The following is a 17313-nucleotide window of genomic DNA, read 5'->3' as shown; positions in this document are numbered from 1 at the left end:
CTGTATTTATATGAATTCATTCCAAATCACTTAAAAAGTAATCGGTATATATTTTCTTTAAGAATAAGTTGCTTGTTTATATATATACATATATATAATATAATATATACTATATGTTCTGTGCTTGTCTTTGCGTTGTTTTGTGTTCTTGTTGCTGTTTTTTTCTTTTCTTTTTTGGAAAATTTGTTACTTAAGGCTTACATTAAAAAATATTTGAATTTGTTAAAAGAAAAAAATTTAACGCGAAGGGGCTGATATTACGGTGGTCTTTTGCTATTTCAGTTAAATAAATGTCCTGGTTTCAGGACATATTATCTCGCTTATAAATTATAATTTTATTAAGCGAATAAAATAATTGAATTTATTTTAACACAACCATGAAATACATATATAATTAATGGTACTTATACTTATAAACCTTACATACCTACATACATACACATTCACATGCGAATATTTGCATTACTGGATATTTTTGAATTGATAATTTTACACAAAATATTGCGAACAACATAATATGAGATAAATATTACAAAAAAATTATTTTAAGATAATTAAAGTTTGATATGTGACTAAATAAAATTTAACAAATAAATACACTTACAATCAGATAAAATATACAGCATTTTGCCTGCGAAAAAATGTTTGTTATTGCTATGGCCGAAGTTGGCGAAGCAGTTTAGTTTCTGAAGGTAGTAAAATTAAAATTTCAGTTTGAAATCACGCCTTATAAGCTGTTTCCTTCTAAATAGTTAATTCCATTCTGCTTCTTTAATTTAGCTGAAGCATTATTGTATAGTTATATTCCGTGTCTCGTACACATATTTTTTAATTGTTTTATTGGGATATTCGTTAGGTGTGATAGAGACCATTAGATGATTTCTAGATCACTAACACGACAACAACATAGAGTGTCTCCATAGAACTAGGAGCAATATGTAATATAATATGTAGGTGAATTACTTACTGTTATAGAAACAGGTGCCGCTTTTCAATTTTCTTATAAATTAATGTACAATTAGATGAATGATAATAAAAACCAATCTGTATTTCCCCTGAGGTAGATATAATAAATTACGAAAAAACTTATCAATTACAAATTATAACAAATTTTCCAGCCTAATGTTCATATGTCCCATAAAAATTTACAATAAATCGATGAGATTTCATACAAAGGTTAATACAAGTCGAATTTTAATTTTTATAACTTTGAGTGTTCTATATTTCGGATACATCACTGGATTTGACTTTCGCTCCCTTCTCGCAGAATTCAATAAGGTAGGAGGCCGCGCCAGATAAGACTATAAACGCACCGGCGAAATAGAATGTGTCATCCCATCTGCAATCGAAAAGCATAAAATTTATTCGTTGGAGTAAATAGGAATGTAAATTATAATTATTAATTAGCTTGAATTTAATTTTATTTTCTTGATCATTGACATACAATTTTAGAGACTTCCTTCAAGTTCACAAAATATCTTAAAACCATGCAATGCTTCGTTTCTCCTCTACTTAGCCCTTTATTGGTGTCATAAACACTATTGTATAATATAGGGTACAATCTATTCAATTCTGCTAGATGTTAAAAATTGAGTCTTTTATATTGCTTTTGTGCAACGCTTTTGATAGATTTTTGTTCAGATGACTTCTAAGGCATTTTTTATTATATATATAATTTAAGATAACCGGGCAACATATTATCTTAGTTTTAGAATAGATAGTGGATAAATTCCTTAGGATATTTGTTAAATGGATTTTAACCTACCTCAGCGTCATTTCGAAAATTGCGCCAGCAATCGGCGGCCCTACTATCATACCGACGCCTTGAACCAACAACACCAAACCATAGGCGCAGGTAAAATCATCTAAATTCACAATTCTGACGCAAATGCTTGGAGTAAGCGAATAAGAACTGGCGAATGTGAAGCCGAAGGCTATACAAGCTAGCAATAGTCCAACATAGGTGCTCACCAGTAGCGGCATTAGAAGCACCGCAATTCCACAAACTAAAAAAAATGAATGTTAATAATATTAATAATAGAGAAACAATGATTGATACTATAACATATGGAGGAGGGATAAACTCTTCCAACTCAGGTTATCAGATTGCGGCACTAACACAAATGTGTTTAGAAATGCAGGCAGAAAATTAAAGCTCCTTCCTTGTATTTGCAGTATCGTATTTTCATTGCGCACTCACCTACCATACACGCCGAATAGCAGATATTCACATTCATCCAGGAACGATCGCCCACATAGCCTAGACCAATCATGCCGATTGTTTGCGCGATTCCAATAACCGAAATTATATGCGCACTGTCCGTTGCTTCGTAACCGTGAATTTTCATATACTCCGGCAGATAAAGATATGGTATCATGAACCTATAATTAGGATTACCGGTATTAGCCAAACTTAAATTCCTTGGTGTATAAATGGAATTATTTTCGTTTCGTTGGAACTTTCGCTTACCAAATGAACAAAAATAATATTGACAAATTAAATAGTGTAAATTTCGCATCCGCAAACAATGAGAATTTAAACGAGGACTTCATGGCGCCAACCGCACATTTGTACCAAGTCTGGAAAATGGGTAATATCATAAATTCTAAATGAATTTTCTAATATATAGAAGTAAAAAATATCTATTTATATATTTACATATACTATGTATACTTAAACATCTCCATGTACGCCAAGTATTATTATAATTACATACCTACTTGTATATATAATTTGAAGCATCAAAAGACATTAACATTGTCAGATCATACTTGTATATAAAACCAATAAAAATATACTCGTATTCTTGTCAAAAAGGAAACGAAATCCAAATTTTATCCTACAGGGTGGTCAGTGTTTTCACCGATGATACCGTGACATTGACAGAATTCGCTTTCAAAGAGCTTCTTATATTGCTTATGGACAATAAGGACATGCTAATGGGGGGTTTTAAATCCCCTATCTCCCTCTCTATTTGAACTAGTTTATTTAGTTTTGTGGTAAAGGAACGGAAAAGGTGTAAAAGTCGCCTTCAAAATAGAATAATAACCACTTATTTCTGAGAAATTTGTGCGATTTTTTCAAGCTCACAAAGTCTAGACAAAATCCAATATAATATGACTTACATATGGGCATATATAAAATAGTAGTTTTAATGCGTCGACATAATATCACAAATACACATGTATTTAGTACAATTACAATTTAAATGGTCCATTGTTTTATTTACATACAATATATTAAATGCTTGAGTGCACGATAAGGGACTCTCACTACTACACTCTTACACTATTATCGGATAAGTAAAGTTTATTTCGTGGCGTCTACCCTCATACAATAGTATTTACTTACGTCTTCTTTCACCTTTGCGTTTACCGCTGTCGAATTCCGAAAGATATTCGGGCAGGAAGTTGTACGGTGAAAATATGGCTTCAAAATTGTACCACAGTCACGTGACATGTTACTTTGTATTCGGATATTCTTCTGGAGATTGGAACTCGGTATTGAGCTAGTTTGTCGTAAATTCAAGCGCGATATCAACTTTATTGGTGGGCTATGAACATCCACATAATGTTTTGGGTCTTTGAAAACAACATTTTCCAGCTTCAAAATATCGGTGAAATTAGTCAGTTTTGTAACATTATCGTCTAAAATTAGCGAAGAATCGTTATTATTTAATCTATCGGCAGTCTCATAGGATAACTGCTTACTATACTCCGCGTCAATGGATGCCATATTCAACTCTCCGACTTCAATTGTAGTCTCAGTAATGTCCCCGATGAGTGCGTTAACTTGGGACTCTATAATGACTGCTGTTTTCTTGGGCCCGTGTGATGTCAAAGATGGCATATTTCCATGAGAAGACGATTTCATATCGTCTCTAAAACGTTGTGACGAATGCTGATTCAGACTACTGACTTTATACTCGAGATCTAAATCTTGAGATCCCAAGAAGGTAGGAATGAGCATCTCGCTATATAAACGTTTCATGTAATTTGTATCATTGATTTCTTTTCTTCCGATTTCATTGTCTTTAGTCAAAAAGATTTTATGTAGCGTATCCTTCGTTGTATTTTCTCTATGGTTTATAATGGAAGTGGGAGATGGAGCTAAACTTTTTGACCGAGTTTCCTTTTCTAAAATTTTTTCTACTTTTAACCAGTCGGGAGTACGCATTAACGCACCACAGATGCAAGTGTTCAGCATAGTACCAGCGAGAATTAATGTGGCTATTCTCCAACCGTAGCTATCTATGAGACATTGGGTCAGCGGTGCATATAAGAATGTGCCGATTCCCGTGCCAGACGCAGCAATGCCAGTAGCGAATGTTCGTTTCTTATCAAACCAAAAAGCGATTGATACAACTGCTGTTACATAACCAATACCCAGTCCCAAACCAGAAATGATACCAAAGGTCAGCATCAACATTTCCACAGAGTTACAGAGTGAGGAGAGACCAAATCCGATTGCTGATAGCAAACCTCCAAATATGGTCATTTTACGACAGCCATACTTATCAACTAGATTCGACCAAATCGGTCCCATTAACAGTGGGACTGAAAAGAATAACGAACTAATCCAAGCCGTCTTTGAAGCGGATTCTCCAAAGTAATTTAACAATTCAGAATTAATCAGACCAAAAGAGAACCCTAAACCGTCAGCGATTAGCGAAACAATGAGTGAGGCTACTACAATGACCCAGCCGTAACCACCATCAGGTATCGCTGTCGCCTTCTTATCTGTTGAGCTCGAACCTATCGAATCGGTCAATCCATTGGTGATAAGACGATTCGGCGTTCTCGTGACATTACGACTATCAAACATTGCGAGCGTTTCTTGACTAGTTGCAGTAGTCAAGCGGTCATTGCCATCGTTCAATTTTATTGGAGAGCACTTCAGCAGACGTTCATTGATAGCATGGTCGAAACTTGTAGAGTGACCGGGAAATTCAACCTCAACGCAATCCTGTTGGTTGTATGATGTATTGCATCTTACTGATGGCATCATTGGCGTCGTCTTCGATCTCATTTTAGTTGGTGACGATATTACCTCATGTATTGCACTATTAGGGTTATTTGTGTCTAAGTTTTTTTTTTTAAAAACCATGTTCTTTTCTTACTGATTTTACAATCAGTTGCAAGTCGGCAGTTTAAAATGGTACTAAGCTTCAACTTGCTTGTACTGTTTGTTGAATCCTGTTTACGTTCAATTAATTTGCTTGCGAGTTTCGTCACAATGTAACATAATTAATTTGATTATTTTATTCTTTCACTCTACATTTATATCATAGTTCTCAGCACAATCGTTTGTAAGCATGTACACGCGGTAACGGGACATCTGAATCTCTCTGCTTACTTTCGAATCTAAAACTAATAGCACTTCGTCTGATAGAACTCGCGGACTTATTGCGACTGCAGCGGCGTAGGTGATAACACAGCTCGGGAAGTCTAATCGTAACTGTGCCCGTCCACAAAAGACGCTGATCGGAACTGAGAGTGGAGCATTATGTCCGAACAGAATTTCTACACACACATATGTAAGTATTAGGTATGTAAGTAGAAGTAAGTGATGGCTCGACACAAAGGGAAGACAAGTGCGTGTATTGGACTGATTGAACTTTTGTTTAATTAAAAAGCCACAAGTATATAAAACATAATTGATATACCTAATACGAGATTACCCTGAATTGTAATGTAGAGAGAAATTTACAAGTGACGTCGAACTAACAGTGATCTAGGCTCAAGAAGCCTTACATATGAAAATGCCAATACGAAAAAAGAGGTTTTCTCTTAACTCATTTTTTCTAAAAGTGTGAAAGTTTGAACTTTAATCGAGATAAGAAACTGATTAAAAATATTCTAAACACATTTGCGAATTAACAGTTTGTGTCTTTAAAATAAATAATAAAAAGAATTGAATTCAAAAGTTATTCCGAATTCTGATTTAAACCAACCTTGACTTACTACTTATTACAAAATATTAGTTTAAGAAATTTTACATGAATTTAGCCTCAGAAAGTTCTTAATACAATGTCTGCAAGCTTATCTTCGATGTAACATTTTTAAAGGCCTTACAGAACAATTTGGTCATTTTCCCGGCGCTAAAATCATTAGCTTGGACTAGTTGAATTTACTGTTAGGTTCATATCCATTGTCATATATGTACAAGGTGCGTTCCAAAGTAAACAGTACAAAAGTAACAAAGTAAACTCTAGTGGCGCCATCTATATGTCGACTAGTGCGTTGGAATCTGCTATCCTTTATCGACTTCTAGTAAAAATTTCATGACATTTCATCTATTGGAAGTGAAGTTATCGCGTTTTAAGTGTCAGTATGTTTTTGTCATCGGTGCGAAAATGAGCTTCTAACAAAGAGCCAACATTAAATTTTGTTTTAAAATTGGTAAAACTTTTACCGAAACGTTTCAATTGATGAAACAATTTTATGGCGATGATTGCCTATCCCGTAGCACAGTGCACGAGTGGTTTCAACGTTTTCAAAGTGGTCGTGAGGACATAAATGAAACCCAAAAAATCGCGCCTGGAGAAGTCAAAAGTGAATACAATGCTGATTTGTTTTTATGATTTGAAGGGTATTGTCCACAAAGAATTTGTTCCATCCGGCCAAAACGTTAATGCGGTATTCTACCTCGGAGTTGTGAAACGTTTGGTACGCCGTATTTGACGTGTTCAGCCAGAAAATCGCGAAGATGGAAGTTGGCGTTTGTTGCACGATAATGCAGACATGGAGGCCATTCAAAAGGCTTGCACCGGCATACTGGCGGCCATAACGGGCAACGAGCTAAAACACTCGCTCGACATGCTTTTGGATTGTGCAAAAAGCTGTATTAAAGCAGAAGGAGACTATTTTGAATAAAATTAATAGATTTTGCCGATAAAACCATTTGTTCTGTCTTTTTTTAAAAGCCCTATTTACTTTGGAACGCACCTTGTACATAAGTATGCTTATATGGATACCAATATTCATAACTGTGTGGAAACTTGTTGGTACACCGTGTTCAAATAAGGGAGGAGTAAGCATTTTGTCTTCTTAATAGCAATACAGGTTATATTCGTGGAATATTTATTTTTGTATAAGTGAGAATTCTAATTAGAGAAACTAGTTGTTGCCGAGTAGCTGATAGAAATCAGAAAAAGTAGTTTTTTGTTTTGATTTTCTTCTTACCTTTATATATGAATACGCTGGAATTACCGTAACCTAGAGACGATGCTTGAAAACTTTTCGAAAATAAATGTCTCATCGAAAGGCGATAAAGAGTTAGTTAGCCGAATACTTGAAGTCCATAATCGTTTTGTTACTTTTTACTTTAAATGCAAAAACTTTATTACTATATTTGTATTGTGTAATTTTATATTTATTAAAACTTTACTGTTTTACAGTACAATGAGCATATACGTCTGCACATACTTATACATACTTGTAAGTATTTGAATGGTTTATACAATATTTTGTCGCTGGTTGTGTAAATGTGCATGTTTGTGAATATCTTTTTCTTTCTATTTCAGAATTTCAAGCCTACGTCAGATTACTCCTCTCCTTCTCCCTTCTAATACATCTCCGCGAAGGTATACTTTAATTCAAGTTTACATCGTCCAATTGAGTTTTATTAAAACTGCAAATGTTTTTTGTTAAAAAATAAGAGTATGTACATATGTATATCGCCACATAGTGCGTAATTAAAGAAATTTGTGAGTCTAAGATTACTATCAGTGCATCCGAAAAACGTAAAAATATTTCGTAGGCGTACAATACTTAGATAAATGTTTACATAATGGCTTAAAACCATCTTTTATCCTTTTTGTGCACTGACTTAATAAGTATTAGAAGGCTGAGCCTTTAACTGTTTATTGTTTTCATCACAATATTTTTATTTTCTTTGGGCTTGTACAAAAGGCAAATAAAGTTATGCGAACGCGATAAATTGCTTTGTTGCATGAATATTTCTTAAACATCTTCGCTTTAGCGTTTATATACATAAATGTTAGGGCAATCTCCGTAAAAGCTAAAAATATAATTCATAGCCATTGAACTCGAATATTTAAATTAAAAATCAGTTGATTGTTAAATTAATTTTTATGAAAGCAGTTTGGTAAAATTTTTTCAAAATATCTCTGAATTTGTTTTGTTTTTGTTGTCAAATATTATATACTTGATTTGTGTGAAGTTTGAAGATTTGGCCTGTAGGGATTTACATACATACATACAGTGCACTCGGGTGGCATGAACAATCGTATTCTTATACTCTCGCAACAAGTTGCTACAGAGTATAATAGTTTCGTTCATCTAACGGTTGTTTGTAATACCTAAAACTAATGTATGTATATATAAATGATCAGGATGACGAGGCGAGTAGAAATCCGGATGTCTGTCCGTATGTCCTAGTAAACAAATTTGAATAAAAATTTATATATCTTAATAAAACTTGGCTCCTTCGCACTTTAGGGTTGTTGTAATTGGACCATTGTCACGCCCACAAAGTGCCGTTAAGCAGAAAACTATAGAGGGCTATTACAAAGTCACAAATAAAGAAACAAAACTTTAATTTGGTGTAGGCCATCCCAGTGTCGAAATTTTTTAAAATTTGGCCCGCTTCCAAATACGTTCAATCTACATATATCACAAATCACTAGGGCTGATCAACCAAACTAGCTGAGAACAACTCCTTTTAGCTTCCCCTTAAACAGTGTAAAAATTCAAATAATCGGCTGATAACCATGCCTACTCCCCATGTAACGGTTATGTTGAAAACTAATAAAAGTGGGATAACTCATTAATATTGTATTTGCATGTTTATGTCACCGTGCGAAAATGGGCGAAATCGGACTGCAGCCGCGCCTACTTGCCTAATATCACAATTTTAAATTCCTTCTGATTCTTGCACTATGCAGTATCTCGTTTAAACATTGTCGAAATCGGACTATAACTTTTCAAGCTCATAGATACCGAGTATGTGGATCAAGCTTCCTATGGCGAACTTTTTATCGAAAATATCAGTCAAACTGTGAGGTATCTTAATGCAACTCAGAGAGCATCTTTTTCTAGTAATAATATGGCGTGATATAAAAACGGGTCAATACTTTTATCTTTCATATACTACATACATATAATGGTTTTCGTTACTCTAGAAGACTTTATGCCGAATAGTATGTCGGTAAATGTGTATAATATCTTCATAAAATTGAGTGGAAACATGTCCTGGAGTATACTTGTGTAATAAAAAGCAAATCACGTATATTCAATAATAGGATTTTGATAAAAATTAATATTGTGAGCAGCCGATTACGTTCACTTTAACCAGAGTATACTGTAGATGTATATTTTATATACTTATCTAAAGTACTTCAGAAATAAAAAAAGGAGGATTAGATTTTATATATATTTATGTATTGTGGATCATTCGCAATATCCACAATAATTTATCTATGTATGTATGTATATACACAGTAAATAGTTGTTGAGTGAATTGAATGGTTTTGGCTTTTTGGTTTGTATAACAACATTTGTAAGAAATTATTTTTCTCTTGGATAAATGGACTAATTCAAATAAAAGAGAAAACGCCTTGCTGACTGCTATTAAGTTGTGTTTGATAAAAACTTATAGTTGGGGTGTTTTAAATGCTTATGGCTAATTTTTTGGTCGTTGCGTTGACTAGATTAATATACGATTAATTGTGCGCATTATTTATTCCACTGCTTATTCTTTCATTTCATCTTTAATTTCCTATATATTTATAGTGCATTCTATGTGTAGTAATGACTTCGGTGTCTACAAAAAACAAATACTTACATTAAATACATTTGAAATCTGTACATTGTATTCCTTCAGAATTTTCCCGTTCGTTGCAAAAACCTTCCAACTGGTATAATCAAAATTGAGAAAATGAAAACCCTGCCACTTATCTGTCAATTTATCTACAAATAAATCACCAATAAAATTTTTATTCTCCATGTTATCGATTTACAGAACACAAGTTGGTCTGTTGTATTGTTCTTTGATTTATTTATGTATGTGTATTAAAAAACGGTAATTTGTAGTCTGTGTGTTTGTTGTTATCACAAATATACGAAGTAACTTGGATGTTGTGTTCTTTTTATAATAATAAATGTGCACTATCTTTGAGTGTATACATGTGTTCGTTTGCAAATTCAAATTTCTAATCGTCAAGTACATGAGAAATATTTGTAAGCATAGTTCAGTTCAAATTTAATAAATATATACATACATACATACAATACATACAAATATTATAATGTATGGTATACTATTGTACAAACATAGTTACACTCATATGTTGTACATGTAACACAGAAGACTTTGCTGCTATGAACTCTTAATGAAATTTCATGCATCCCCATTCTCTATCATGGATTCGAAATTTAATGTATTAAATTAGTTTTCTTAGTTTCGGAGACATCGCTGTCGCTGCCTTTTTCTCGCTTCTCACAAAATTCTATCAAATAGGAGGCCACACCAGATAAGGCAACAAATACACCGGCAAAGTAGAATGCGTTATCCCATCTGTGAAAATATTAGATTAATATTTAGTTTAGTAAAGTTAAATAATTGAGTGCGCTTAAAAGTACCTAGAAGAGAAGTTTTTACTGTCTATCGACCGTTTATATGCAATTGGCAGAGAAATCACAAATACATAAACCTATGTATATTAATAATTATTCTTGGTGTGAAATAAATGTTTGCATACATTTAGGCACACAACATTTCTATGAAATCAACAAGATTTTACGTAGTCACAGTAATTCGCTTGATGCCCAAGAGGAATCATAAGTGTTATTTAGCTATTATGCAAAACTGTACATATTTACTTGACCAAACGGGACTAACACCTTTCGGGTACCCTTTAAAATAAAATGCCTAGTTTTCCATTAAATAGAACATTACTGGTATTTTGTGTTTGATAATAATTATAGAAAAGTGTAAATGGCAAATTGATATACAATAAATAAAAATGTAATATTTCAAATCTGTCAGCGCTGAGACTTTTGAAAATCATTGCAATAATATCACAATTCATAACAGTTATAACTTCTTATCGGTTTGAGTTCTGATTCCAAAATAAGAGTTTGACGCGATTGAATTATGAACACTCCGGTGTTGGATCGACCAGGGTTATTTTTTTGAAGCCGAAGGCCGCCAGTGCAAATAGGAAATCTAAACAAAATTAAGGATATTTTTATAATAACAGTGAAGATTTTTACAATTTGATATATGAATACCTATGGCGTAAAAATATAGCAAATCGGCATCATGATCCATTTGTGAAATTGTAAGATGCAATAAAACATACGTTTAAGCCATAATATAAAAGAAAAGTTAACCATAAATCGAGAAATTTCCAAATGAAATTTTCAACTTAAAACGCAAATATCTCGAAAACTATAAGTTTCCGGCTGTAATATTCGTGATCTGGAGAATCTCCTCTATCCAACCATACCCCTCTTAACCCTGAAATCGTGGGATGCTAAACTAAAGCCGACCCTACTTTTATACCAAAAGTGATCCAAATCACAAAACAAATGAATGAAAAAACTAATCTGAGTCTCAATATATTATTCAATACCGGTTAGATTTTACAATATATATCTATGATTCCTCGTAAGATGTGTTTTCTTTGGGGTTTGGTTAAGGTTTCACTTACCTTAGCGTCATTTCATAAATAGCGCCTGCAATTGGGGGCCCTGCAATCATACCAACACCCTGTACCAGGAGCACCAGCCCATAGGCACACGTAAAATCATCTAAATCGACAATACTGACCAAAATGCTAGGTGTAAATGAAAATGAGCTAGCGAAAGTGAATCCAAAGATGATGCACACCAACAGCAGTCCAATATAACTGCTCACAACAATCGGCATTAGAAGCACCGATATGCCACAAACTGAAAGTAAAACGAAAGTAAAAGCCCATGAGTATGTGAGTATAGAATTATACACATATATACATAGAGATAACTAATAATGCAAGCCTTATTCTCTTACATTTAAGAGCTTTTTCACTTGTTTGTGTGCACTAGTCATTGAGAAATTTTATACAAATCTGCAGTGTTATAAACATAGTCAATCTCGTCAGGCCTCACAATCAGCGAATACTATAGCGGTTATACAACCGAACAGGCATTTCTTCATTTACAAATTTCTTCTTGTTATTATTATAGTTTGATTAGCCTTATAAATTCTTAGTACATGACAATGTAAATTCATTTATATTGCCTCAACATATTTTATAAAGGCTAGTACTTTAGTGCTTAAAACTTTGATAATTGATTTCGTACTTACCCACCATACACGCCGAATAGCAGACATTCACATTCATCCACGAGCGATCGCCCACATAACCCAGACCGATCATGCCGATTGTTTGAGCGATTCCAATGGCCGAAATCATTTGTGCGCTGTCCGTCGTTACATAGCCATGAAGCTTCATATGCTCCGGCAGATAAAGGTAGGGAATAATGAACCTGTGATGAACAAAAGAGAAGAAACAAACATTCATTCTTTGCTCTATATTCGCCAAGCATTCGAGAGTAACGAATAGAACAAACTATACAAGGTGTTCAAACTAACAGGCAGCACTAACATGTCTTCTGGCGCATAAGCAATTCTGTTACGATTCTTACTTTGGTAGAAAAATCCTTCCTTCCAAATAACTCGTGCCAACAATTTTTACTTTGATAGAGGAGATGAAAGGTGACTGAGGACAATCATACCTTATTTTCAAATTTCATAATCGTATTCAAATATTATATATTGTAATGATATGTGGTTTAAGCATATTATATTTGTTGCTTTTAGATTTAACTGTCTTGTAACCAATTGAGTCTTGGAAATACGTACCAGACATTTGTTTATATACGAATGTAGTAAATTTACTTACCAAATAAATAGAAATAATGTGGATAAATTGAATAGAGTAAATTTCATGTCCGCGAACAATGAAAAATCAAATACTGTCTTCATTGTGTCGATCATACTCTCGTACCAGGTCTGAAAATATATAATTCAATTAATTGTTCATTTCTTATTTGTTATTTAAAATCAAGGGCATATAGAAATAGCTACAGGTAGAGTGCAGATAATAGAGAAATGAGAGCAAGGATCAAAATAGTAATAAATAGTTTTTATTATACCATATTTGCGAAAAGTAACTAAAAACTGACTAAAGTCTCACAATAAGATTGCGATTGGTGTTATTATGCAGACCAAATATTTCTGAAAAATTATTTCTATAAACATTCTTAATGAAATCTGATGTTTCTTTTGCTTAACCTTAAGCCGAGAATATACTAAAGTGTTACTTCTCGGCCTCCAGTGCCGGCTGTTGCCATTGTCATTGAATATCGATTTGGTATATTTGAAAATTTTACTTTTTTGCAATGTCTTGACTGGGCTAATAGAGAACGAGTGAGAGTGGAAAATAGCGCTTTTAAATTCAGATAACTACATTTGTATATCATATAAAACTTAAAAACTTACGTCTTCTTCTTCTTTCGCGATCGTTGTCATCGAGTTTCGGTATATGTTCGGACACGATGATGCACGCAATCGGTAGCGATGTGTATTTAACATGGCGCCACGATAATGTATGGAGTTGCGATGTATACGCATGTTCTTGAGGAAGTTTGAATTTCGTAAGGAGGTATTATACCGCAAGCTTGGCCGAACTAACGGTTTCTTTGACTTGGATAGCCGACGCATGCCGCTAATGCTATCGGTGCGTGCACGCTTCGTTGGCTTAATGCAGTTGGCAGCATCATTTTCCGGTATTCCTATTATTGACGCATCTTTGTGTAGTTTTCTTAAATTACCATTTACAAGTTCTGTAGTACTCTTTTTAATTGACATATAATAAGTCTCATCGCTCAATATATCGACAGAATTGTGTCTCAGGCCGTTAGGCTTAAGGTCCACAAAAGATGTAGTTGCATTTTTAGCACTGAAAAAATTTTCATTCAAGGAGTAACGTGAGTTGGCCATATTGCCATCGTTAGGGGAGTTACGTTGGAACTCGCGTGGTTGGGCTTTAGAATTTACCCCATCTAAAGCTTGTTGCGAAGAGAACGATGTACCCGATGGTGTAGCGCGACCAATAGAGCTTTTTTCAGAGGGCGAGAGTGTTTCTATCGAGGCCAAGAAACTCTTTCTCGCATCTTCAGCGGCGGTTTCAGCAATGCCGCCCATCATTGTGTCATCGGGTGATCCAATAATGGCTGCTGTTGGATTGGGCCCAGCTGAAGACATTGATAATAGGTTTTCTCGTGAAGGCGCTTCCATTCCTTCTTTATTTCTCAATGATCGCCTACTGAGGCTCTTGATTTCGTAAACGCATTCCAAATCTTGAGAACCTAAAAATGTCGGTAAGAAGATTTCGCTTCGATAGCGTTTCATTACGAACTCGTGTGGATCATTAATTTGTTGATTGGCCTCGGTGTTATTTTTTGTTACCAACGTGTCAAGCACCGCCTCCTTTGTTATGCCAGTATCTAAGAGCTTTTTGATTTCTTCGAGACAAACGCTGGAATTCGAAAATGTGGTCATACTTTGTGAACGGCTTTCGAGACGATTTTCTTCTATTAACCAATCCGGATCACGCATCAACGCGCCGCAAACGCAAGTATTCAGCATAGTGCCCGCGAGAATGAGTGTGGCTCCGCGCCACCCATAGGTATCAATTAGCCATTGAGTCAGAGGTGCGTACAAAAAGGTGCCAATTCCAGTTCCAGAAGCGCCAATACCAGTAGCGAAAGTTCGTTTCTTATCGAACCAAAAAGCGATTGATACAACTGCTGTTACATAACCAATACCCAGTCCCAAACCAGAAATGATACCAAAGGTCAGCATCAACATTTCCACAGAGTTACAGAGTGAGGAGAGACCAAATCCGATTGCTGATAGCAAACCTCCAAATATGGTCATTTTCCGACAGCCGTAATTATCAACCAGATTCGACCAGATCGGACCCATTAAGAGTGGTACCGAAAAGAACAACGAACTGATCCAAGCCGTTTTCGAAGGTGACTCTCCAAAGTAATGCAACAGTTCAGAATTGATAAGCCCAAAAGAAAAGGACAAGCCATCAGCAATTAGCGAAACAACGAGAGAGGCTAAAACCACGACCCAACCGTAACCTCCATCTGGTATCTCTGGCTTCTTTTTATCTGTTGAACTTGAATCAATTGAATCGCCCGATTCGTTTGATATAAGACGCTTACGTTTTTTCACATCACTATCCTCCATCACCAAAAAGGTGGTTGTTGTTGTCGTGGTTAGACCAACATTATCGTCATTCACGGTGATGAGGCAATGTTTTAGAAGACGTTCATTGGCAGCGTAATCACCGTCACCATCATGTAATTCGCTTGCCGATAGATCACAGAACTTTACTTCGGGAAAGAAATCATGTTTAATCGATTTGTTTAGTGGTGTGGTTGTGGGTGTAGGCGTAGGAGTTATTGATGCCACGATTGATTGTACGTCTGTCGGAGTGGATAGGGTCTGATAGACTACACTATCCGGTTTACTTTTAGCATTCGTTTGATTCGCAACCATTTTTTAGGTTTTATGAACTATTTTGAACAGGATAAAAGATGAATTTTGGGTTATTTTACTGTGTGAAGAATGATATAAAAACGTACGAAAGTGCCTTATGTGATATCAGACGATGGCTATTACTATTTTTTCACTAAATTTTTTCCAATTAAGTTTTTTTTGTGCACGTCTGATTTCGTCTTGAACACAGTGGTTTTCAGCAATTTTTGTTATTGTACTTGGTCTTATATTTGCCTATGGTTTTGTATATATTTTTATTCTTAAAATTTAACTTGTTCTCCGATAAGGCCAGCTTCTTACCAGTTCGACGTTCTGCAGTTCTAATTCACGACAAATAACCTGCTTTATAGAGTTCTTTTTATAGCGGTATGTATTTGAGAGTTTCAACTCCGGTTTAAATGTCACACCACGGAATTCACTGTAACAGTGGATGTGATGAAAAATACAGCGATGGCGGCGCAACTCGCTTGTGTGTGATTGCACGATATGTTCGACCTTATACTCACATCAGAATACCAACTGTACAGTTCAATGAGTTAAATTTTTGGGGTCCAAGCTGAAAGTTCCTGAAAATAAGCCATAAAATACATTATACAACGCAAAATTTTTCTATCTTTATAACAGTTCTTTGATTTTTCAAAAAGAGGTTAAGTCGTTTTTTTAATATATAGATACATAGTATGTACGTGCATACTCTGTGTACAATTTATTGATAAAATTTTACCGACTTATGAATAATTACATTTATTCTCTGTCAATGTTACAAATAATTCATTAGATTAGGTGAGGTTGGGTCAATGACTGATCTCTGAGCCAGGAAAGCTCCAAAAAAGTTTTTTGAAATGATTATGTATGTACAAAGTGACTTGAAACCATAAATCATAAATTCAGCTTATATTAATTTGATTTCAGCTAGTTGATTTGGTTGGTGTGTCATTCAAAATATTTTAGCCTTAACCTCGCAAAGGAAGGATAGCGAAAAGAAAGTCTTGGACGGTGGTTCGTTAAGAAGGAAAGAACAAATTTATGTTACTTCAAAGAGTTAACTATTTTTATAAAAATTGCATGTCACGTTGTTTGTCTGGGATAAACTGGTAAGCTACTGAGCCGATTTTAAAATTTAATGTTTAGTTCCAATATCATCCAAGTTAAAAGGTAGGGTTGTTTATATCTCAATTAATAATCGCGACATTTTGTATTGCAAGATTCAGATGATTTAATTTATTTATCCATCAAACTTAGGAAAATGGCGCTATGTTATAGGTAAAAAACATGAGAACAGTTACCATAGAAAATCGCATTGACAGTTGAACTAAACTATTCGGTGGTACTGCTTTACTACTGACAGGAGATTTCCAACTGACCTTGCCGGAAAAAACGTTTGGTTATAAAAAAGATTACTGGAAACATTCTTAAAGTAAACATTTTGACTGGGAAGTTTGATGAAAAGTGTGATCCTGTTGCAGTGTATTTCAGTGACATCGTGAGAACCCTTCAAAAGGCTCTAGCTTCCAGCTTGTTTAAATTTCATCATGTCTATAAATAAGTCTCAAAGCCAAAAAAGTATAAATTTTCGATCTAGATTTTGAAAATTCATCCTCTTTTTCCCATGGACAGATATTTGAAAACGTTGTATTTGAGATCTTCTCTGCCCTTTTCCGAATATAGTTGGAATTGTTTTTCTCATTGTTCTCTCTAAAGATACAACTTTTGGACTAATACTACAG

General features: G+C 34.6%; 3 protein-coding genes and 1 long non-coding RNA gene across 6 annotated transcripts in view; 1 reads left to right on the top strand and 3 right to left on the bottom strand.

Moving 5' to 3' along the window:
* Window positions 1-1023: 1023 nt before the first annotated feature.
* Window positions 1024-5471, bottom strand: LOC106618876 (monocarboxylate transporter 14). Of its 2 annotated transcripts, XM_014236899.3 has the most exons (6): window positions 3712-5470; window positions 3353-3648; window positions 2471-2580; window positions 2201-2382; window positions 1766-2006; window positions 1024-1339 (listed from the first exon to the last, which is right to left on the bottom strand). In XM_014236899.3, the coding sequence occupies exons 1-6, from the start codon at window positions 5105-5107 to the stop codon at window positions 1219-1221; spliced, it is 2346 nt and encodes a 781-aa protein (XP_014092374.2). In that variant the 5' UTR covers window positions 5108-5470; the 3' UTR covers window positions 1024-1218. The 2 variants fall into 2 exon arrangements, with proteins under 2 accessions (XP_014092374.2, XP_014092296.2); XM_014236821.3 differs by having other exon boundaries at window positions 3353-5471.
* Window positions 5472-7040: 1569 nt separating this feature from the next.
* On the top strand, window positions 7041-7970 carry LOC118681768 (uncharacterized). Its single transcript, XR_004977520.2, has 2 exons — window positions 7041-7440; window positions 7527-7970. It is a non-coding gene; the product is annotated as an uncharacterized lncRNA (long non-coding RNA).
* Window positions 7971-9956: 1986 nt separating this feature from the next.
* On the bottom strand, window positions 9957-16021 carry chk (chaski). The gene is made up of 6 exons (XM_070108722.1): window positions 15887-16021; window positions 13514-15603; window positions 12915-13024; window positions 12317-12498; window positions 11679-11919; window positions 9957-10540 (listed from the first exon to the last, which is right to left on the bottom strand). The coding sequence occupies exons 2-6, from the start codon at window positions 15584-15586 to the stop codon at window positions 10399-10401; spliced, it is 2748 nt and encodes a 915-aa protein (XP_069964823.1). The 5' UTR covers window positions 15587-15603; window positions 15887-16021; the 3' UTR covers window positions 9957-10398.
* Window positions 16015-17313, bottom strand: part of LOC138857126 (uncharacterized) — a 31746-nt gene continuing 30447 nt past the window's right edge. For both annotated transcript variants that reach the window (XM_070108723.1, XM_070108724.1), the window contains exon 3: window positions 16015-16152. In XM_070108723.1, coding sequence (XP_069964824.1) covers window positions 16089-16152 — 64 coding nt within the window. In that variant the 3' untranslated portion in view covers window positions 16015-16088. The remainder of the gene's footprint in view (window positions 16153-17313) is intronic.

Source organism: Bactrocera oleae, chromosome 4 (assembly GCF_042242935.1).
Source record: "Bactrocera oleae isolate idBacOlea1 chromosome 4, idBacOlea1, whole genome shotgun sequence".
In the NCBI taxonomy this organism is placed as follows: domain Eukaryota; kingdom Metazoa; phylum Arthropoda; class Insecta; order Diptera; family Tephritidae; genus Bactrocera; species Bactrocera oleae.
The sequence above is the reverse complement of the archived record's forward strand: the minus strand, read 5'-3'. Positions and strand labels throughout refer to the sequence as shown.